Below are 23,614 nucleotides of genomic sequence, written 5' to 3' on the forward strand. Positions count from 1 at the left end.
TTTTTTTTAAAGATTTTATTTATTTGATAGAGATCACAAGTAGTCAGAGAGGCAGGCAGAGAGAGAGAGAGAGAGAGAAGGAGGAAGCAGGCTCCCCGCTGAGCAGAAAGCCTGATGCGGGGCTCGATCCCAGGACCCCGAGATCATGACCTGAGCTGAAGGCAGAGGCTTTAACCCACTGAGCCACCCAGGCGCCCCGTCTCAAATGGTTTCTATGGCAAGTGTTCATTCCACAGATTACTGATTACTTTTATAGTAGAGACAGAGCAGTTACCTTAACCAGGTGCTTAAATTCAGCTTCATTGACAGTGGAAGATGCAGTGCAAAGTTCACAGAGACGCCTTTCAACTTCTCTAGAATCTAATCAAGCTGGGAAGTCCTGGTTATAGGAAATACAGGGTGACAAAGGAATATGTTTGTCAACACCTCCCTGGGACACCATCAGATGAAGTCAGAATGTGGGACTTCTGCAAGATACCTGTCTTGGGCTCTTCCAAAAAAAAAAAAAAAAAAAATCAATATCATAAAGGAAAGAGGAAAGGCTGGGATGTTTGTCTAGATTTTATTTATTTTTTATTTATTTTTAAGATTTTATTTATTTGACACAGAGAGAGAGAGATCACAAGTAGGCAGAGATGCAGGCAGAGAGAGAGGGGGGAGGAAGCGGGCTCCCCGTGGAGCAGAGAGCCTGACACGGGGCTCGATTTCAGGACCCTGGGATCATGACCTGAGCGGAGGGCAGAGGCTTTAACCCACTGAGCCACCCAGGCGCCCCTATTTTATTTTATTTTTTAAGATTTTATTTATTTATTTGACAGACAGAGAGAGATCAGTAGGCAGAGGCAGGCAGAGAAAGAGGGGAAAGCAGGCTCCCCGCCGAGCAGAGAGCCCAACGTGGGGCTCGATCCTAGGACCCTGAGATCATGATCTGAGCTGAAGGCAGAGACTTAACCCACTGAGACACCCAGGCGCCCCGCTTGTCTAGATTTTAAAAGACTGCACATGGAAAGTAAAATGATGCAGCTACTCTGGAAAATAATCTGGCAATTCGTTACAAAACTAAACATGTAATTTCCCATATGGCCCCAGAGAATTAAAAATGTATGCTCACACAGAACTTGGATTTGTTCTTTTCCTTCTTCTTCTTTAGGAAGCCCTATGCTCCTTTGGGCTTGAACTCATGACCCCAAGATCCAGAATCACATGTTCTACTGACTGAGCCAGCCAGGGGGCCTTACTCACCAAAACTTGTACAGGAATGTTCTTAGCAGCTTTACTGGTCAGACAGCAACCCACGTGTCCTTCAATGGGTGAATGCTTGAACAAACTCATACTTCCATCAACGGAATGCTGCTACTCAGTGGGAGAAAGGCATGAATTATGGATTAACCCAATAACCTGGATGGACCTCAAGGACATTAGGTTTGGTGAAAAAGTCAATCTGAAAAATTTACATACCCTATGATTCCATTTATGTAGAACTCTGGAAAATGCAAATTATAGTGACACAAGGGAGTGGGAAGAGATGGGAGATGGGGATGGATTAAAAAGGAACACCAGAAATTTGGGGGCAGTGATGAATGTGTTCACTATCTGGACGGCAGTAATGGTGTCATGGGTGTACATTGTCTCAAAACTTATAAAATTGTGTGCTTTGAGTATGTGTGGTTTATTGAATGTCAATTATAACTCAACAGAGCTGTTTGTTAAAAAAAAAAAAAGGAATGGGAGAGTGGTTTCTGTGAGAACTAAATGAAATGAAGCATATTACGTACTTTTTGTGTAGTCTGGTACACAGTAAGTACTCAGTGGCTGCTGTCGGAATTTGGCTGGTCTTCTGGATGGTTCCATCACATCTCCCTGCTTCTGTTCTTCATAGCACTGGAATCATCTGTAATTTCCGAGTTTATCTGTTCGTTTGCTTACTTGTGGTCTCAAGACTGTGAGCTCCCTAAAGCAGGGACTGGATCTAATTTACCGCGGGGGTGGTTTTCCCCTGGGCCACACATCCTTTTGTTTACAGACCAGTAAAGTGTTTGATGGGTCACGGTGGCCCACCCATGTCCAGCTGGATCTGCCATGCGCAAGGGTAGGACTCCCGAAGGCTTTTGTTCAGGGACGCCCCTGGCCTTTCTAACATAGGACAAGACTAGAGGTAGCTGGTGTCGTGGAATCCAGTACACCCCCAGATGTAAGGGCACTTGGTTCCAAACACAGCTATACCTTCTGTTGGCCTACTAGTTGCTTTAAAAAGCATTTAGGTTGAGAAATGCCTAGGTGGCTCAGTGGGTTAAGTCTCTGCTTTTAGCTCGGGTCATGATCTCAGGGTCCTGGAATCGAGCCCCACAAGAAGCTCTCTGCTCAGCAGGGAGTCTGCATCCCCCCACCCACTTCTCTCTGCCTAGTTGTGATCTGTCAAATAAATAAGGAATCCTTTAAAAAAAAAAAACACACTCGGATGAAAACATGGCACATTTCTATTTTTATAAGTCTCCGACTTTCTAAAAGAAGCCAATAAAGAAAGCAGACTTTCACCTCCCCTTGCTTGCAACAAAAACATTTTTTTCAAACTCTAATAAACCCTACATAAAGTAACCGAGATAGTAATAGCGAAAAAGGCACGTAGGAGGTTACCAAAATTACACAACTGCCCTCGCACTGCTTTTTGAGAACAAATATATTCAGTCTCCGTAGAGACTGTCAAAAATTGCCAATGCCGACTATATTTCAAGTCGTCACGGCGGGGTATTGGGAAAAGTTTTCAATTAGCAATAATCGCGCCTCGGATAAACCTCATTGGCTACGATACTGCCACTGCGCAAAGCTGAAAATCTACAGCACCCACCCTGCTCCCCCACGGATGACAACTGTCTTAACAGTGAGGGTGAGTTGCTGCCAGCGAGTTCGTGGATCTGATGCGTTCGGCTTCCAGCAGTTATAGTTAAGGTCCGTCTGCGCGGGAGGCTTGTGGTTATTGGATCATCTCGGGTCGAACATTCAGATTTTGGAATTGAGAATGCATTCGCAGGGGATGCTGGGTAATCTTATGCAAATCCTCATGACATCACAGAGATGACCAGGTTAGACCTGAATTTTGAGTTAAAAAACCTGGCGGCGATTTTGAAAGCTGGGAAAACGAGTGAACCAGAAAAAGAAAGACGAGTGATTGCCGGCGGAGCGTGGGTCCTGCAGAGAACCAGGTGGGCAAAGGCCTCAGGAAATATTTGTGCAATCTCGAATGTTAACAGGAACAAAAATCAAAATATTAACCAAAAAAACAAAACAAAACACCCCCCAACCAATCCACGTTCCTACCGGACTTAAACACTAAGCGACAATAATCATACCCCATCTCATAACTAACATCCAGCAATATGCACTTAAGAAGTGCAATAAAACCAACAAATTAAGACACTACCATTGAACCGAAGCATATCAGTCTCCGTAGAGACTGTCAAAAATTGCCAATGCCGACTATATTTCAAGTCGTCACGGCGGGGTATTGGGAAAAGTTTTCAATTAGCAATAATCGCGCCTCGGATAAACCTCATTGGCTACGATACTGCCACTGCGCAAAGCTAAAGAGCAACGCCCCCTAATCATTACCCCCAATAGGCAAGGTTCCTATTACAGAAATGCGAGTTTGAGTCTCATAGAAAAACCATCAGTTATTATTTGATTGAAAATTATACAACCGTATAAAGATCCCTCGAAAATGCATAAGCTATTTCTAAGGATTTTATTTCTTGATTTCACTTAACTAAGTTTTGATGGAGAATGAAGCAAAGCATTATGGGAGGGAACATGCTAATAGCTTCATTCATAGAGTGAATTGGGGCCGATGAAAAATGGGCTGTCAGCGTGTGTTCACTTGGCTACCGATTCACCGCGTACTATTATCTCCAAAATAGTTTTTTTCATAAATTGGAAGAAACTACTTATAAAATAAAATTCACCATTTTAACCATTTTTGAGTATACAGTTCAGTAGCATTAAGTACGTTTATTCTTTGCAACTATTTCTCCACCTTTCACAAACTTTTCCATCACCCCAAATTGGAACTCTGTACCCATTAAACACTAACTCCCCTACCCATTCCTTCCTATCTCAGCCCCTGGCAACTTCTATTCCACTTTCTGTCTCTACAAATTTGATTCCTCTAAGTATCTCATATAGGCAGAACCATACAATATTTTATTTAATTTATTTATTTATTTATTTATTTATTTATTTATTTATTTATTTTAAAGATTTTATTTATTTGTTAGAGAGAGAGAGAGCGCGTGGGAGCACAGGCAGACAGAGTGGCAGGCAGAGGCAGAGGGAGAAGCAGGCTCCCTGCCGAGCAAGGAGCCCGATGTGGACTCAATCCCAGGACCCTGGGATCATGACCTGAGCCGAAGGCAGCTGCTTAACCAACCGAGCCACCCAGGCGTCCCAATATTTTATTTTTTGTGTCTGGCTTTTTTTTCTTTTTTTAAAAGAATTTATTTATTTAGTTATTTGAGATAGCGCCCACGAGAGAGCACAAGAGAGGGGCTGGGAGGGGGGCGAGGGAGAGGGAAAAGCAGGCTCCTAGCTGAGTAGAGAGCCTCATATGGGGCTCTATCCCAGAGCCGAAGGCAGACAACCAACTGAGCAACCCAGGTGCCCCTGGCTATTTTTTTTTTTTTAAGTTTACTTTTTTAAAAGTTTACTTACTTAAGTTTACTTTTTAAGTTTACTTACTTTTTTTAAGTTTAAGTAATCTCTACACCCAGCGTGAGGTTTGAACTCACCACCATAGATCAAAAGTTGCATGTTCTTCCCACAGAGACAGACAGATGCCTGTCTGGCTTATTTCATAGGATAGTGTTGTTTTGTTTTGTTTTTTAAGATTTTATTTATTTATTTGACAGAGAGATCACAAGTAGGCAGAGAGGCAGGCAGAGAGAGAGGAGGAAGCAGGCTCCCCGCTGAGGAGAGAGCCCGATGTGGGGCTTGATCCCAGGATCCTGGGATCATGACCTGAGCTGAAGGCAGAGGCTTTAACCCGCTGAGCCACTCGGGCGCCCTCATAGGATAATGTTTTAAGGTCTATCCATGTTGTAGTATATATCAGAATTTCATTCCTCTTTACGTCTGATTAGTATTCCATTGTTTGGAATTTTATTACCCATCCATTATTCTATGAATCTGCATTGCTTCTACTTTTTGGCATTGTGAATAATCCTCCTACAAACAGAGGCATACTAGTATCTGTTTGAGTCCTTGTTTTCAACTCTTTTCTGTGTATAGTTGGAAGTGGAAATTCTGGGTCATATGGTAATTTTGGGGGGGTTAATTCTTTTTTAATACCAAAAGGTTTTTTTTTTTAAGATTCTTATTTATTTATTTGTCACAGAGAGAGAGTGCGTGCACAAGCAGGTAGAGTGGCAGGCAGAGGCAAAGAGAGAAGCAGGCTCCCCACTGAGCAAGGAGCCCAATGCAGGACTTGATTCCAGGACCCTAGGATTATGACCTGAGCTGAAGGCAGTGGCTTAACCCACTGAGCCCCTGAGACGTCCCTAATGCCAAAAGGTTTTTTGTTGGACACCTTAATTCAGAGAGAAGAGGTTGAAGAAGGCTATTTTTATAGAAATGTTCACAGTTTAGGGGCACCTGGGTGGCTCAGTGGGTTAAGCCTCTGCCTTAGGCTCAGGTCATGATCTCAGGTCCTGGGATAGAACCCCCAAATAGGGCTCTCTGCTCATCGGGGAGCCTGCTTCCTCCTCTCTCTCTCTCTCTCTGCCTGCCTCTCTGCCTACTGGTGATCTCTCTCTCTGTCAAATAAATAAATAAAATCTTAAAAAAAAAAAAAGAAAGAAATGTTCACAGTTTACAAAGTTTGAAGTAATTTTCGCTCCCACTGCCTGTTTTCTTTGGCAAGTGGAAAGCTGTCAGAAACTTATATCTGAACTTCTTTCTTCCCTGAACTATATTCTCCAACATACTTTTACTTTTTGCTACCCATTAAGATGTAAAACGCAGTCTCCAAGAAAGTGACGTTTTTCCTAACATTTTATTGTATTTTAAAATTTTTTATTTATTTACAAAAATGTTATTTCTTTGTGAGAAAGATTGAGAGCATGAGGAGGGGAGGGGCAGAGGGCGAGGGAGAAGCAGACTCCCCGCTGAGCAGAGAGCCTGACACAAAGACTTAGGACCCTGAGATCATGACCCCAGCAGAAGGCAGATGCTTAACTGACTGAGCCACCCAGGTGCTCCCCAACATTTTATTATAAAAAATTTCAGGGGTGCCTGGTGGCTCAGTGGATTAAAGCCTCTGCCTTCAGCTCAGGTAATGATCCCAGGGTTCTGGGATCAAGTCCCGCATTGGGCTCTCTGCTCAGCGGGGAGTCGGCTTTCCTTCCTCTCTCTCTCTCTCTCTCTCTCACTGCCTGCCTCTCTGCCTACTTGTGATCTCTGTCTGTCAAACAAATAAATAAAATTAAAAAAAAAATTTTTTTCGGGGCACCTGGGTGGCTCAGTGGGTTAAAGCCTCTGCCTTTGGCTCAGGTCATGATCCCAGGGTCCTAGGATCAAGCCCCCCATAGAGTTCTCTGCTCAGCAGGGAGTCTGCTTCCACCTCTCTCTCTCTCTCTCTCTCTCTCTCTGCCTACTTGTGATCTCTGCCTGTCAAATAAATAAATAAAATCTTAAAAAAAAATTTTTTTTTCAAACATGAGAGGTTCCTGGTGGGCCCAGTCGCTAGAGCATGAGACTCTTGACCTTGGGGTTTTAAGTTTGAGCCCCACTTTGGATGTAGAGGTCACTTAAAAATTAAATCTTTTTTTTTTTAAAGTAGGCACCATGCCCAGCATGTAGCCCAACACAGGACTTGAACTTACAACCCTGAGATCAAGAATCTGAGCTGAGATCAAGCATTGGGTGCTTAACCACCTCTAAAAATAAAATCTTAAAAAAAAATTCAAACATGAAATGTTCAGAGTGTTGTTTCAGTGAACACAGTCATCACCTAGATGCAAAAATGACATTTTTAAAAGTCCTGTGGGGCGCCTGGGTGGCTCAGTGGGTTAAAGCCTCTGCCTTCGGCTCAGGTCATGATCTCAGAGTCCTGGGATCGAGCCCCACATCGGGCACTCTGCTCAGCAGGGAGCCTGCTTCCTCCTCTCTCTCTGCCTGCCTCTCTGCCTGCTTGTGATCTCTCTCTGTCAAATAAATAAGATCTTTAAAAAAAAAATAAAAATAAAAGTCCTGTTTGATGGCGATGTGTAGTTAATTTTTTTTTCATAAGGTAAGAAAAATTAGCAGGGGTGGGGGGAGATTAACAACTTGATTAATTTTAGATTATTTTACTTTGATCCAATCAAAGGCTTAGTCATTAAATTCCTGATGTGGTGAAATTGTGTGTTTCACCGGCTGCCTTGGGTGACTTCATTCTCCACGGATGACTTTCCAGCACTAAGAAAAATTGAAAAGTCAGCTAATTTATCCCTGGAACATGAGCATCTTTGGGGCCTAAAAGCACAATCGCCCTGTATCAGGCAGTCTCGCAATAAATGATGCTCATTCCACTTGGCAAACTGAGAAAACAATATGGGTTGGAAATTTTTCATAATAAAATGTGGCTGGGGGAATGTCAGTGTTTTGCCATTTCAATAGGTTTTGGTCAAATACCCAGAAATGCAGAAAATGTTGCTGATTACAATTTTTTTGACTTAGTAAAAATTTCCAGTCTATATTTTGGGCCTTTCTTTCAGCCAGTGTGGTCAGGTTAAATAGGGCACAATAGGCTGTCATGTCAGGTGATTATCCCAGCAGGGTGACCTATCTGAGCTGTTGCTGGAGGTCCTACCCTCAAACACTAACCTGGGTGACTTCACCAATAATTACCTCCACACATTCAGTGAGAGGATCAGGAGTCAAACTTTGACTCCAACTTCTAGAATACTCTTCTGGGCTTCAGTTTATCTTAAAATGGGTGAAGTTGTTCCTTAGGTGATCTTCAAGGTCCGGGTTAGCTGGCCTTTGATTATGTTCTCAACACAAATTGATAACTTATTTAGGTGAGGCTAGAGAACAAAGGTTCTCTTTGGTTACATATTAGAAACAACTGGGAACTTTGTAAACTTATTGATGCCCAGGCATCTCCCCAGACCAATTAAATCAGAATATCTGTAAGTGAGACCTAGGCATTGTGTTGGTTAATTTAATAAAAACAAAGAAGGAGAAATAAAATTGGAGAAGCCAAGTGGACAAACACACTATTCCCTGTATATTATGTGTGGAGTTAGTTGTTCATATAAACTCCAAAAACATCAGTTTTTCAGATATTTGTTCACAAACTGCTGCAAGGTGGAAACTTGATTTCCTCATGGTGAGTGCAAAGGATCATAATCACTAAAGTTGAGTATGAGTCTAGTCTAGATCCATTATTAAAGTTTCTATTTTTTAAAAGATTTTATTTATTTATTTGAGAGAGAGAATGAGACAGCAAGAGAGGGAACACAAGAGAGGGAAAAGCAGCTTCCGGCTAAGCAGGGAGCCTCATGCGGGGCTGGATTCCAGGACCTGGGATCATGACCTGAGACAAAGGCAGAAACTTAAGGACTGAGCCACCCAGGCGCCCGTAAAGCTTCTATCTTAAGAAGGAATTCCTAACTAGTGCTGTTTGGATGTATTATTTTGCACTTAGCACTCCGGTGTGGAAACTCGAACCATTTCTATCAAAGGGACACTGTGTTATTTTAGAAGACCGCGGCCCATCTCCAACCAAGGTTCAAAACCTCTGACCCTGAAACGCAGACAGGCGGCGCTACTAGACAATCTGGGCCTCTTAACTGTGAAGCCCAGAGGATTGTGGGACTTATAGTTTTTATGCAGCATTTCCTCTTCATGAACTACATTTCCCCAAATGCAAAAGTAGCCAGTCAGTTGCATAGTCAGTCGTAAAGTGTCGTTTAAGCTGTGAGCGGTGAGTGTGTTCTGTGTGAGCTTCGGGTTTCTTGAAGGGGTTTGTTGTAAGGGGTTTGTTGTAAGGGGTACTGTATTAACTCTTTGTCCTTTGGTGGAACCTGGCAGGGAGCTGAGGTTCTAATAGAGCGTGTTTTCAGAGGGGTTTCCCCAGCCCTTTGGTCTCAGGAATCCAGACCAGATTTGTTTAGCCGTTCACGTGTTGCTGTGGAATGTCTAGAGAAATCAGGGTCCTGAACCTGGATCTGAAAAGCCAGGCATAAGATAATGTTTACATACGGGGTGCGATCACTAGAGAATTTCTGCATTATGTTAAATAATATGTTAAAACCTTGTTTTTTGTTTTTTTAAAGATTTATTTTTATTTGTTAGAGAGAGAGCATGAGCACAGGCAGAGTGGTAGGCAGAGGCAGAGGGAGAAGCAGGCTCCCCGCTGAGCAAGGAGCCCGATGTGGGACTCGATCCCAGGACGCTGGGATCATGACCTGAGCCGAAGGCAGCCGCTTAACCAACTGAGCCACCCAGGCGTCCCAAAACCTTGTTTTTACAGCTAGAAAGTTGGGGTAGAATGTCGTGCCAGACCTCACTATTTTGCTGTGTCCCACTAGCGAGCGGTGTTTGCGATTGAGGGTAAACTAATAGAATATGGGAGAGAGAGAATAAAAGATGTGCATGTGCTTAGTTACATTAATAAATAAAAAGCCATAAAAAGCTAAGTCTGAAATGTCTGAGCTACGACTTCAACACCTAGCAAACTAGAATTCAGGTGCACTCTTTGTTATTATTATTTTTTTTTAACAGAGAGAGGGACAGCGAGAGGAGGAACACAGCAGGGGGAGTGGGAGAGGGAAAGCAGGCTTCTTGCTGAGCAGGGAGCGGACGTGGGGCTCGATCCCATGACCTTGAGATCGTGACTGGAATGGAAGGCAGACACCCAACGACTGAGCTACCCAGGCACCCCTGAAATGTGCTCTTTAGTTTATGAAGAAATACTTATTTAGAAAATGGGAAGTAGGTTTATGGAACACACAGTCTCCCAAGGGATGTTAGTAACTAAAATTATAAAGGTAGTCCTCCAATGGAGACTCTTTAGATGTAGTCTAGATGGAATAACAATGAGCTATTAAGGGATTTAAAAAATATATTGGGAGTAGGCCATTAATATTTTGAAATCTATAAGAAATTTTTTAAAAAAGATTTTTATCTACTTGACAAAGACGGTAAGCAAGAGAGAGAGAGAGCGAGCACATGAGCAGGGGCAGAGGGAGAGGGAGAAACGGATTCCCCTGCTAAGCAGTGAGTCCAACCCACAGCTCCATCCCAGGACGCTGGGATCATGATCTGAGCCAAAGGCAGATGCTTAACTGAGGCACTAAAGAACCCCTTATAAGAAATTTATTTCTAAATCATTTTATTTATTTATTTATTTGACAGAGATCACAAGTAGGCAGAGAGGTAGGCAGAGACGGCGGGGGGTGGGGTGGGTGGGCAGGGGGAGCAGGCTTCTCGCTGAGCAGAGAGCCTGGATGTGGGGTTCGATCCCCAGGACCCTAGAATCGTGACCTGAGCTGAAGGCAGAGTCTTTAACCCACTTAGCCACCCAGGTGCCCCCAAATACTAAGGTTCTGATACATTCTTCCTTCTAGTCCCTGGCAACTACTAATTTACTTACTGTCGCTATATATTTGTGTATTTTGGACAAGTTATATAAATGGAATCATACGGTATTTGTCCTTTTTGGCTGACTTCTTACACTTAGCATAATGTTTTTAATGTTTATCCATGTTGTAACATATATCAGAACTTCATGTGGGGTGCCTGGGTGGTTCAGTCAGTTAAGCCTCGGCCTTTGGCCCAGATCGTGATCCCAGGAACCTGGGATCAAGTCCCGTTTTGGGCTCCATGCATATCACAGAGCCTGCTTCTCCCTCTCCCTCTCCCTCTGCCCACTGCTCCCCCTGCTTGTGCTCGCTCTCTCCCTGTCAAATAAATAAATAAAATCTTTAAAAAAAAAAAAAAGAACTTCATGCTTATAGGTAAATAACATTTCATTGAATAGATATGCCCCATTTTGTTTATTCATTCATTGGTTGATGGTTGCCTCAGTTTTTGTAGTTGTTTTTGTTTGTTTGTTTTGGGGTTTTTGGTTGCTTTTCTTTATTTTTTATTTTTTTAAAATTTTTTTAAAAGATTTTATTTATTTATCTGACAGAAATCACAAGTAGGCAGAGAGGCAGGCAGAGAGAGAGAGGAGGAAGCAGGCTCCCTGCTGAGCAGGGGCTCAATCCCAGGACCCCGAGATCATGACCTGAGTCGAAGGCAGCGGCTTAACCCACTGAGCCACCCAGGCGCCCCGATTGCTTTTCTTTTTATTTATTTATTTTTTATTTTAGTTTTATTTTTTTAAAGATTTTATTTATTTATTTGAGAGAGAGAGAGAGCATGAGAGTAGAGAGGTCAGCAGGAGAAGCAGACTCCCCGCCGAGCAAGGAGCCCGATGTGGGACTCGATCCTGGGACTCCAGGATCATGACCTGAGCCAAAGGCAGTTGCTTAACCAACTGAGCCACCCAGGCGCCCGCTTTTCTTTTTTAAAACCCGGTTTCTCACATCAGGTTTTTCTCTCTCTAGAATGAGGATGAGTTTTGGGTTGACTTTCAGGGCAGCAAAAAGCCGCTGGATGGTGAACGTCAGCCGGCAGTGCTCACATGGGTCCGTTGGGTTATTTGTGCCACCAAGTCCTCCTCTGGACCCTGAGAAGGTCAAAGAGTTACAGCGCTTCATCACTCTTTCCAAGAGACTCCTAGTGATGACCGGGGCAGGAATCTCCACCGAGTCGGGGATCCCAGACTACAGGTCAGAAAAGGTGGGACTCTACGCCCGCACTGACAAGAAACCCATTCAGCACGGGGATTTTCTACGGAGTGCTCCAATCCGCCAGCGGTACTGGGCGAGAAACTTTGCAGGCTGGCCTCGGTTCTCCTCCCTCCAGCCTAACCCTGCACATTGGGCTTTGAGCAATTGGGAGAGACTTGGAAAGCTGTACTGGTTGGTGACCCAAAATGTGGATGCCTTGCACACGAAAGCAGGGAGTCAGCGCCTGACAGAACTCCACGGATGCATGCACAGGTGCAGGAAGTTCCAAATAGTTTGAATGCAGCAATGTGTGCTCCATAAGAGCAGAGAGCTTGGCTATCTTGATCGCTGTGGTTTTCATGAGGCGTTGAGAAAAGGATTTGGAGCAAACTGTTTATTTTGGAGTCGATCCCAGCAAACTCACAGAGGAACAAACTCAGTGGGGAAATGAAACAGGGTAGGCAAGAAAAGCCAAGAAAAGGGTAAATTAAGGAATGGGTTGCTGCTTTGGGGAACTGAGCCTCAATCCTTTGAGGAACCCTCTGTCAAGAGCATGCTTCAGAATTGTCTCACTGAAAGTCAAGGAAGCTGGGGCATTTGTCCATCATGTCCCATCCCTCATTGGTTGTGGGTCAGTTTAGGGGAATTAAGTCCCTAACACTGACTCTTCAACTCTGGAGGAGGCTTCCTTGGCCAGTGAACACCCGAAGAGAGATGCAGGAAGTTGCTTACAGGGGAACTGTGTGCAAGTGGCCTATAGGGTGTCTTGCGGGGACTATGAGCAAAGTGCCAACAGCATAGGCTATAAGCCAGTAGATCTCTGGTGCCTAGACACGTAGAACACAGTACAGCCTGGCATATAGTCAGAACCCAGTAAATACTGATGGAAGGAAGACATGTAGCCCTGGCAATAACTTGAAGCTAATTGGAAACCATTTCCTTATTTTTAAGCCCCAGAGATCTTGCCAATCATAAAATATTTATTGGGCGCCCACAACATGTCGTGTGCTACTTGGTGGTAGGGAGGAGTCAAAGCCAACGTATAAAACATGGTCTACTTTGTATACGAGAACTTTGTGATCTTTTTGGGGTGGGGGGAAGGATCCAAAAATAACATGTTTAACAAATAACTCCACACAATTGTTAAATTATGTGGTCCTTGATAGGCATGTTTTGTAAGTTCAGAGAAACAGATTTAGGAAAGCTTGGAGTAACTGGTCATGCTTTTATGGGAAAGATGGGGCTTAAGCCTAGCTCAGTTCTGACTAGGCAAAAGAAGGGAGAGGGCTTTCTAAATGAAGAGGACTTGCAGAGCCCAGAGGAGTCTGGCTTGGCCTATGTGGAGAGTTACTATGAAATCAGATTGTCTGGGAAGGCTAGACTCAAATCATGGGTGCGTCTGAAAATAGTGCAGTGCAATTTGGGTCTGTCGTGAGAGACCAAAGGGGAACATTAGTGGTTTCTGAGCAAGAAAGCAGTATGATAAAAATAGCATTTGAGGAAAGCCACACAGAATTAGAAAGAATGACTCAGGGAGGTCAGCCCAAGGGACCTGTACCCAGGTGGTATCAGGGGAACTCGAGAGCTAATGATGGCAATGAGTCCATTAAAACTTTCTTTGCGTGATAAAAATTTCAAATGTCCCTAAAAGGAAAGTAGCATAATGAACTCCCATGTACCATCACTCAGATATAAAGATTTTATCATGTCTACTTTACCCTCTCTCTCCTTGTCTCTTAAAATGTTTTAAAACAAATCCAAGACTTCTTGTCATTTCGTAGGGGGCCTTTAGTTGTTTTTTAAAGATTTATTTATTTATTTGAGGGAGTGTGTGTGCACACAAGTTGGGGGTGGGAGAGGGAGAAAATCTCAAGCAGACTTCCTACTGAGCGTGGAGCCCAACATGGTGCTTGATATCACAACCCTGAGATCATGACCTGAGCCTAAACCAAGAGTCAGATGCTGAACTGACTACACCATCCAGGCACCCTTTTTTTTTTTTTTTAAAAGATTGTATTTTTTTACATAATCTCTGTACCCAAGGTGGGGCTTGAACTCAGAACCCTGAGACCAAGAATCACATGGTCCACCAACTGAGCCAGCCAGGTGCCCCTCATAGGGGGCCTTTTAAGTAAAATAATCAACATAATCTGAAGGCTGACTAGATAAAAAGGAGCAAAATGAGTAACAAGTTTTTCCAAGGGTTCCCGCCCAAGTAACTGGAGAAAGGACAGTGTTGGAGAAGTTGGGGAAGGGTGGGTGAAGACAGAGGTAAGCTGGACAGGACAGTCAAGATGACTTGGAGTTTGGGAGAGAGGCCAGGAGTGGAGTCCTGTATGGGGAGAGGATCGTCAGCACAGAGGCATCGTGGCAGTGAAAATGGAGAGTCCCCAGGGTGGAGAAGGTAGAAGAAAACTGGCTGGAAGATTGAGGAGTAGAGAAGAAACCAACTAAACCGCCTTTTGTTTTTTCTTTTAGCAGCTATTTAGGGAATGCCCACTGTCTGTAGGCACCGTTCTAGTGGTGGGCATAGCACAGTGGTCAAAGGACTCAAAGTTCTCGGTCTCGTGGAGCTCATGATTAGAGAGGTAAGAGGAGAAAGAGAAGGGGTGCCTGGGTAGTTCAGTGGGTTAAGCCTCTGCCTTTGGCTCAGGTCATGATCTCAGGGTCCTGGGATTGAGCTCCGCATCAGGCTCTGCTCAGCAGGGAGCCTGCTTCCCCCTCTCTCTCTGCCTGCCTCTCTGCCTATTTACGATCTCTCTGTCAAATAAATAAATAAAATCTAAAAAAAAAAAAAAGAGAGAGAGAGAAACAGAAGACACTGGGTAAAGACACCAGGGGGAAGAGTGTTTTAAAGAGACTGTGATAGACAGTGACCATCACCCCAGAGGAGGAGAGAGAGGGTAGGGAAAAGCATGGGTGTGGGCACTCAGGAAGTCATCTGCAGTTGTGCTAAGGATATAAAAATGAGCCAACAGGGTAAGCAAGGAGTCTAAGTAAGGAAAACAGATGTACACTCCTTGTTCTGTGGGTTGGCAGTAGAAGGAAAGAGAAATGGTGGTACTTAGAGGTCACGAGAAGGTATTACTAACACGGAGAAAAGATTCCATGTTGGGAATGGCAAGCGCTGTTGGAGGAGTTAAAAATGGTTGGAGAGGAGACATCTTTGGCAGCTTCCTTCCTCCTCGGAACCAACCATTGAGTCAACTTCTTTGGTTTCAGGGTCCTTTGCTTGGACTGTGGTGAAAAGATTCCCCGCAGAGCGTTGCAGGAGCGTTTTGAAGCCCTGAACCCCACCTGGAGTGCTGAGGCCCATGGCCTGGCTCCTGATGGCGACGTCTTTCTCACAGAGGAGCAGGTGCAGAGCTTTCAGGTCCCAGCCTGCGCTCGATGTGGTGGCCCCCTGAAACCAGACGTCGTTTTCTTCGGGGACACGGTGAACCCTGACAAGGTTGACTTTGTGCGCAGGCGTGTAAAAGAAGCCGACTCCCTCTTGGTGGTGGGATCGTCCTTGCAGGTATCTGACTTGGGATGGAGATCTCCGGAGAGGCTCCCTATTTGGTTTATTTCTTCCTGCATCGAGAGTTCTCACCTGTGTCTTCTTGTTGTAAGGTGTACTCCGGCTACAGGTTTATCCTCACTGCCCGAGAGAAGAAGCTTCCAATCGCGATACTTAACATTGGGCCCACACGGTCGGACGACTTGGCATGTCTGAAACTGGATTCTCCCTGTGGAGAGTTGCTGCCTTTAATAGACCCACACTGACCAGAACCTGATGCTCCTGAGCCAGAAACAGACTTTCACTGTAATCCTGCTATTAAAGGTAAATGCTTTCTTAGATAACAGTTTCTAGTTCCCATTCAACTGAGAGCACTAACAAAATACAGAAAGTTCTAGGCTTTTTTTTTTTTTAAGATTTTATTTATTTATTTGACAGACAGAAATTACAAGTAGACAGAGAGGCAGACAGAGAGAGAGGAGGAAGCAGGCTTCCTGCTGAGCAGAGAGCCCGATGAGGGGCTCGATCCCAGAACCCTGAGATCATGACCTGAGCTGAAGGCAGAGGCTTTAACCCACTGAGCCACCCAGGCGCCCCTAGGCTTTTTTTTTTTTTTTTTTAAGATTTTATTTATTCATTTGACAGACAGAGTTCACAAGTAGGCAGAGAGGCAGGTAGAGAAGGCGGGGAAGCAGGCTCCCCACTGAGCAGAGAACCCAATCCCAGGACCCTGAGATCATGATCCAAGCTGAAGGCAGAGGCTTAACCCACTGAGCCACCCAGGCACCCCGGAAGTTCTAGGCTTCTTAATGTATGGCTATTCTTTTTTTTTTTTTTTAAAGATTTTATTTATTTATTTGACAGAGAGAGATCACAAGTAGATGGAGAGGCAGGCAGAGAGAAAGAGAGAGAGAGAGGGAAGTAGGCTCCCTGCTGAGCAAAGAGCCCGATGCGGGACTCGAGCCCAGGACCCTGAGATCATGACCTGAGCCGAAGGCAGCGGCTTAACCCACTGAGCCACCCAGGCGCCCCTGTATGGCTATTCTTAATTAAAACAAATTTGTTTTTTTATTTTTTATTTCATTTATTTATTTATTAATTATAAATTTTTATTTATTTATTTTTAAAAGATTTTTATTTACCTGAGAGAGAGAAGAGAGGGAGTGCCGGCATGCGAGCCGGGAGGAGGGGCTGATGGAGAGGGAGAGGGGCAGAATCTCAAGCAGATTCCCCGCTGAGCACACAGCAGGACTTGGGGCTTGATCTCACAACCCTGAGATAATCTGAGCCGAAAGCAAGAGTCTGCACCCAATGAACTGAGCCATCCCAGGTGTCCCATTAATTGGAAAAAAAAAATTTTTTTTTAAAGATTTTATTTATTTATTTGACAGAAATCACAAGTAGGCAGAGAGGCAGGCAGAGAGAGAGAGGAGGAAGCAGGCTCCCTGCCAAGCAGAGATCCCGACGCAGGGCCCGATCCCAGGACCCTGGGTCCATGACCTGAGCCGAAGGCAGAGGCTTTAACCCACTGAGCCACCCAGGCACCCCAAAGATTTATTTACTTATTTTAGAGAGAGAAAAAGTATGAGCCGGGGTGGGGGGCAAAGGGAGAAGGAGAGAGAGAAAAGCAGACTCTCCACTGAGCGTGGGTGGAGCCCCACTCCCAGTTCAGTCCCTTGGCCCTGAGATCCTGACCTGAGCCAAAATCAAGAGTTGGTAGCTGAACCAACTGAGCCCCCTGTGCGCCCCTTAATTAAAACTAATTGTTTTAATGTGCATTAAGCTATAGTGTTTGAAAGACTATGATTTTTAGTTCTGTGTATGTGCTATCTGTCTCTATCTAATCCATCTAATTACTTAATTAGAGGGAGAGAGAATCTTAAGCAGGCTCCACGCCCAGCTCCAGCAGAGGCAGGGCTCAATCTCACAGCTCGGAGATCATGACCTGAGCTGAAATCAAGAGTTGGATGCTTAACTGACTGAGCCACCCAGATAATTTCAAAATCCTCCATTGCTTTCTTTCCCCCATTTTAAAAAGATAACAGCTTTATTGAGATATAATTCATGTACCATAAAGTTCACTCTTTCGAAGTTGTCTTACAGTACACTCACAAAGTTGTACATTACTCCCCACTGTCTAATTCCAGAATATCATCATCCCAAGAAGAAACACTGTACCCATTAGCAGTCACTCCCCATTCCCAACCCCACCACCATTCCCCAGTCCCTGGCAACATCTAATCTATTTCTGCCTGTTCTCGACATTTCATATAATCCGTGGCCTTTGTGTCTGGCTTCTCCATGTGGCATAATAGTTTGAAGATTCATCCATATTGTAGCATGTACTTCATATCCATTTTAATCTATGAGTACAACCACTTAAGCTTTGTTGAGATATAGTTCACAAACCATACAGTTTACTCATTTAATCTGTACACTTCAATAGTTTTTAGTATATTGCTAGAGAAGTACAACCACTTAAAAAAAAAGACTTTGGGATGCCTGGGTGGCTCAGTAGGTTAAGAAGCTGCCTTTGGCTTGGGTCATGATCCTGGGGGGTCCTCGGATTGAAACCCTTGTTGGGCTTCTTGCTCAGCGAGGAGTCCGCGTCTCTCTCTGCCTGCCACTCCCCCTGCTTGCGTGCTCTTGCTCTCTTTCACAAATAAATAAAATCTTTTTTGTAAGATTTTATTCATTTATTTGACACAGAGAGAGAGATCACAAGTAGGCAGAGAGGCAGGCAGAGAGAGGGGGGAAGCAGGCCCTGCTGAGCGGAGAGCCCGATGCGGGGCTCGATCCCAGGACCCTGAGATCATGACCTGAGCCGAAGGCAGAGGCTTAACCCACTGAGCCACCCAGGCACCCCACAAATAAATAAAATCATTAAAAGGAAAAAGAAGACTTTAATTTTTGGAGTAGTTTTAGGTTCACAGCCAAGTTGAGCAGAAAGTACAGAGAGTCCAACATGCCCCTTTGCCCTGGGAACTCACACAGTATTTATCATTCACCTACTGACATCTTGGTTGTTTCCATGTGTTTGGCAATTATGAATTAAGTTGCTGGGCATAAGTTGTCAACTCATTCGGGTAAATACCAAGAAGCAAGATTGCTGAATCGTATGATAAATGTTTAGTTTTGTATGCAGCTGCCAAACTGCCTTCCAAACTGGCTGCCCCATTTTGCGTTCCCACCAATGAATGAGCGTTCCTATGTAAGCACTTTACAAAAATGATTTGAACTGAAGTATACTATACATACAGAGAAGAGCATGTATTATAAGTAGACAGCTTGATGAAGACATATAGCATCTAGATCAAGGAACAGAACACTACTAGCCCCAAAGAAGCCCCCTTGGCATACAAACTTTTTAAAGTAGTAGCCTCCAACCCCCAACCCCAATATGGGGCTTGAACCCACAAGCCTGAGATCAAGACCTGAGCCCAGATCAATAGCTGGAAGCTCAACCGACTGAACCACCCACGCGCCCCAACACACACTTTTTTTTTTTTTTTAAGATTTTTACTTTATTTATTTGACAGACAGAGATCACAAGTAGGCAGAGAGGCAGGCAGAGAGAGAGGAAGGGAAACAGGGTCCCCGCCAAGCAGAGAGCCCAATGCCGGGCTTGATCCCAGGGCCCTGGGATCATGACCTGAGCCAAAGGCACAGGCTTTAACCCACTGAGCCACCCAGGCCCCCCCCCCCCCGTTTTTTAAAGATTTTATTTATTCACTTGAGAGGGCGGGAGAGAGAGCACAAGCAGGCAGAGAGGCAGAGGGAGAGGGAGAAGCAGACTCCCTGCTAAGCTGGGAGCTAGATGTGGGGCTCAATCCCAAGACCTGGAGATTGTGACCTGAACTGAAGGCAGATGCTTAGCCATCTGAGCCACCTGGGTGCACGCCCCCCCCCCCCACAACTGCCAGCTTTTTAATACATTTTTTTAAACTAGGTTTTTCTCCTTCTTCTTTTTTTTTTCCTAAGATTTTATTTATTTATTTATTTATTTGACAGAGACAGAAATCACAAGTAGGCAGAGAGGCAGGCGGGGCTCCCTGCTGAGCAGAGAGCCCGATGCAGGGCTTGATCCTAGGACCCTGGGATCATGACCTGAGCTGAAGGTGGAGGCTTAACCCACTGAGCCACCCAGGCGCCCCTAAACTAGGTTCTTATACCAGAATACTGCATATTTATTGTAGAACATCAAGATGATACAGATAAGGGATGCCTGGGTGGCTCAGTTGGTTAAGTGGCTGCCTTTAGCTCGGTTGTGGTCTTAGGGTCCTGGGACTTGAGTCCTGCATCCGGCTCCTTTCTCAGCAGGGAGTCTATTTCTCACTGTCTGCCACTCCCCCTGCTGCACTCTCTCTTTAATAAATAAAATCTTTAAAAAAAAATGACACAATTAAGTAAAAAGAATATAATACAAATTACCCATTATCCCATCACCAAGATAACCAAAGTTTAACATTCTGGTATAACCAAATCTTTTTTTACAAAAATCGAATCAAGGTTGTTTATGTTTTATCATATCCTGTTTTCACTTAACTAGATGTGGTGGCCATCTTTACACGCCCTAGATGCTGTGTTTTTGTGAATGGTAGGCTGATGTTCACAACCATTACCCCACTCACTCTCGGCTTATTCAGCATTAACTTGTTTCCTTTCTTTTCAGATCCGTGGTAAGGATTCCTCCCTTCTTCCCCTACCTAATCAAAGCTCACTGGATGCTGCCTGTAGAGGGCAGCAAACCGACATCTTTCCCCGGCCCCTCTCTGAACTGGGCAGGTTTGAGTGTGACGGATGAGACTTGACCCTGAAGAAAGATTTTTTCCAAGCAGTGGCTGCTCTGGATAGGGAAGACTGCCCTCGCTTGCTTTTTATCTCACTAGGCAGAAGAAACAGCTTGGCCAGAACAGTCTCTGGAGTGCTAGCTAACCCAGGAATCTCACTAAGGTGGGGGGTGAGGGGAGAAGAAAATGACTTCATTTATAATTACAAATGGTTAAGTGTCTCTAACTGAAACATTCTGATATATATATATATATATTTTTTTTTTTTAAAGATTTTATTTATTTATTTGACAGAGAAAGAGAGAACACAAGTAGGCAGAGAGGCAGGCAGAGAGACAGGAGGAAGCAGGCTCCCTGCTGAGCAGAGAGCCCGATGCGGGACTCAATCCCAGGACTCCGAGATCATGACCTGAGCCGAAGGCAGCGGCTTAACCCACTGAGCCACCCAGGCGCCCCCTAATATATTTTTTTAAGATGAGTAATGGTATGAGTGAATTTTTTATGAACGAAGGAATAAAGGAATCATATTTTTAATAGCACACTGGGTATGTGGGCTTTAGGTTTATATTTTTTTAATCAGCTAAAAGAGAATGGGCTTTATGACACAGTTCTCTGAGGATTTCTGCTGGATTTCAGCTGCCAGAATGAGACATTTGCCTTGAACCTGGTCTGTAGAGAGGAAACATGTGGGCTCTTAAACTGATTTGTTTCTGCCAAGTAAGGCAGCAAGCCTGTACCAGGCTAAAGCTTTCAGCACAATCTCAAAGTAAAAAAAATAAAAAAGTAAAGCGGATGAAAGAGTCACAGCCTTTTCTAGCTAGTCTTTTGTCTAAAATTAGGGCAAGGAATACATGTTCATCCTGCACCTGCCTAGGAAGTAAATTTTAGTTAACAGGGATAATCCAGGATCTTGAAACCAACAGAGTTCTTTTCATCTGCACAACTGTATGTTTTCCCATAGCCGCTAATTCTGAAGAGGTGTACGGTTGTTGTAAATCTCATTTCAGCTTTTTTGCAGAGGATCCTAAGGTGCTTTGAATCAGATTTGCTCAGTTACCAAAAGTCAGTACCAGTAATTGTATTCAGATCTGGGTCTTTCAGATCTCAAGGTATTCTCATCCCCAAATTTCATCAGGGGTTGCTATATCAGTTACAGATACTATATTAAGGTACTAAGGCGACAAAGATACAATCTCTTGGCTTCAAGTGGCTCACAGAAAATGTGCTATTTCCCCATCCTTACTCTACCACAGAATGTCACAGATTCATGCATGAGATGAGACAGAATGGGAGCAAATTAAATGCATCCCCCTCATTTTATTTTGGGGGAAACTAAGATCCAGACTTACTGAAGGCCATACAACATAGTTTCAGAGCCAGGACTAGAATCCAAGACTTTCCTCCCAGTTCTTTTCTTTTTGAACAACTGCTTCCTATTTGTCTGAGGCTTATGCTTAGAAAGAAGCCTGAATTAGAAGCCAGCAGTACACCTGGCCAAGGAGACCAGGAATGGTTAAGCTGCAGCAGGCCCTGGAGAGCAGGTTAGGTTGCCAGGGAGAGAGGCAGGCTCTACCACCTAATGCTGGCATGATTCATGAAACCAAGTCTTCAGGACCTCAGGAATGTTCATTTTGTTCATAGTTCCTCCTGAGGTGGAATTCCTCCCCCAAAATTTGTCCCAAGACAAACTCTGCAAAAATCTCACATCTCCTCACTTCACATCTTTTGCTTTTTACCAGCATGGCAGTTCCTAACCCACTATAAGTGTCCTCTGTTGGAATAACAAACTGACTAGTGGGTGCTATCAGTTTGTCACTGCCCCGGTTACAGCCTTCTAGCTGCATGTAGCTTTGGGCATGACCTTCCTCAACTGCTTTTATGGCTCTGCTCTGCTATCACAGTTTTAGTAAGTAGAAGTCACAAAGGCAAACAAGTACATGACACTCAAAACCAATTTCCCACTAACTTATATTCCTTCTTTTATACTATCATAAATTATCTGTCTTTTAGCTCTCCCTTAAATAATAACATTTATTGAGCACACTATATCCCAAACACTATGCAAAGTATTTCACAACACATTATCAGCTCACTTGATGAATTAACCCAGTAAGAAATGCTTGGCCATGCGTAAGGGTCAGTCTTCAGCCAGTGAATGCCAAACTTTTCCTGAGAGGATCCATTAAGGACCAATAGGAAATTCAACACTCCTAGGTAGGGTACTAACTGTCCCAGATTGCCGAGTACTGAGGGGGTTTCCTGGGTTGCAGGACTTTCAGTGCTAAAATCAGGATGAACTGGTTATCCTGCTCCTAGGAATGGGGTATAAGTTATCAATTAATTGAAATAGTTAATTCCAGATATATTATCCTTCTTGGAATTCCAGATGGTGCTCAGATCCAGATTTTATTTAATCTTTATGTCACTAAACAGATAAATTCCACTTTGTGAAAGGGAGGGGGGAGTTAATCTCGTCCAAGAAAGGAGAGAGAGTGAGTGTGTGTGTGTTTCCTCTATTAGAAAAGGGATATAGCACAAATTGAAACTCTTAGGATATAGACAGACCTGGATTTCCATCCCTGTCTTGCTACTTACTAGTTATGTGAATTTGGGCAAGTGATTAATCTTCAGTCTCTTTGGATGAGGATACCAGTAGCTACCTAACTGGGTTGTTAGGAAGATTAAGAAAGGTAGGGATGCATCTGAAACTCCCAGCACAGTGCCTGGCACACAGTAAGCAAATGTCAGCCATAACCACTTGGCTAAAACTCTGTCCTCTACTGAATACTTCAACTAGACTCGCATGGGTCTTTTCCAGAGCTACACTCCTTTTTGTGTATCTGTCGTCTTTTTTCAGAAGATTACCTGATAGAATAAAGCCTTTCTAAAGAAAATAAAGAGTATCCTTGCCTCTCCTTCCCCTTGGGAAAATAGTTATTTATGGAACATTTACTATAGAACAAGCACTGTAGGAAGCATTTTACAAGGCGTTGGCTCACCTAATTCCCACAACCCTATGATCTGCACACTATTATTTCTTTTGAAAGATGAAGATCCTGAAGCTTGGAGATTTTATGTGACTAGCCCAAGGTCACCTGGAGTGACCCGGCCAGTAACCAAAGCCAGTCCGTCCAGTTCTGAACTCCCTTTCTTTAATGATCTATAGAAGCCCGGTGAGGTGACTGCACAACTGCACTTTGGGAGCGAAAAAGGACAAGACTCAAGAAACTTCTTGAGGTGACCCCAACTAGGTCCTGAGCGATGAACAGGCAAGCACCAGGCGGGAAAAGGGGGAGCATTCCAACCGGAGGTCAGAGCTGCAAATCCCTTCACCTTCTGTTTCCCCTCTTCGAAAATGGGGACTTTAGGTGCAGAAGCCCATGGCTCGCCCAACATCCATTCGCCTCTCTCCTCGCGCCAGTTTGGCTCCCCGCACCCTAGCTTCCCGGTCGCCTCGTCCCTTTCCGGGATGGGAGCCCTGGAGCAGCTCCCACCGGAAACCGTTATGGTGCTGG

At 44.2% G+C, this 23,614-nt stretch overlaps 1 protein-coding gene and 2 non-coding genes across 5 annotated transcripts; 1 reads left to right on the forward strand and 2 right to left on the reverse strand.

Annotated features, from left to right (window-relative positions):
- Positions 1-2,685: 2,685 nt before the first annotated feature.
- LOC125082803 (U4 spliceosomal RNA) lies at positions 2,686-2,826 on the reverse strand. The gene has a single exon (XR_007122112.1). It is a non-coding gene; the product is annotated as a U4 spliceosomal RNA (small nuclear RNA).
- A 369-nt stretch (positions 2,827-3,195) lies between these two features.
- On the forward strand, positions 3,196-20,443 carry SIRT4 (sirtuin 4). Of its 3 annotated transcripts, none has more exons than XM_047698026.1 (5): positions 3,196-3,200; positions 11,586-12,083; positions 15,033-15,327; positions 15,423-15,633; positions 19,982-20,443. In XM_047698026.1, exons 2-4 carry the CDS (start codon positions 11,587-11,589, stop codon positions 15,573-15,575), a joined length of 945 nt encoding a protein of 314 aa, XP_047553982.1. In that variant the 5' UTR covers positions 3,196-3,200; position 11,586; the 3' UTR covers positions 15,576-15,633; positions 19,982-20,443. The 3 variants fall into 3 exon arrangements, with proteins under 3 accessions (XP_047553982.1, XP_047553983.1, XP_047553984.1); XM_047698027.1 differs by lacking the exon at positions 3,196-3,200 and adding an exon at positions 8,907-8,956; XM_047698028.1 differs by lacking the exon at positions 3,196-3,200 and adding an exon at positions 8,961-8,971.
- On the reverse strand, positions 3,440-3,580 carry LOC125082804 (U4 spliceosomal RNA). The gene has a single exon (XR_007122113.1). It is a non-coding gene; the product is annotated as a U4 spliceosomal RNA (small nuclear RNA).
- Positions 20,444-23,614: the final 3,171 nt, after the last annotated feature.

Source organism: Lutra lutra, chromosome 12 (genome assembly GCF_902655055.1).
Source record: "Lutra lutra chromosome 12, mLutLut1.2, whole genome shotgun sequence".
Lineage (NCBI taxonomy): Eukaryota > Metazoa > Chordata > Mammalia > Carnivora > Mustelidae > Lutra > Lutra lutra.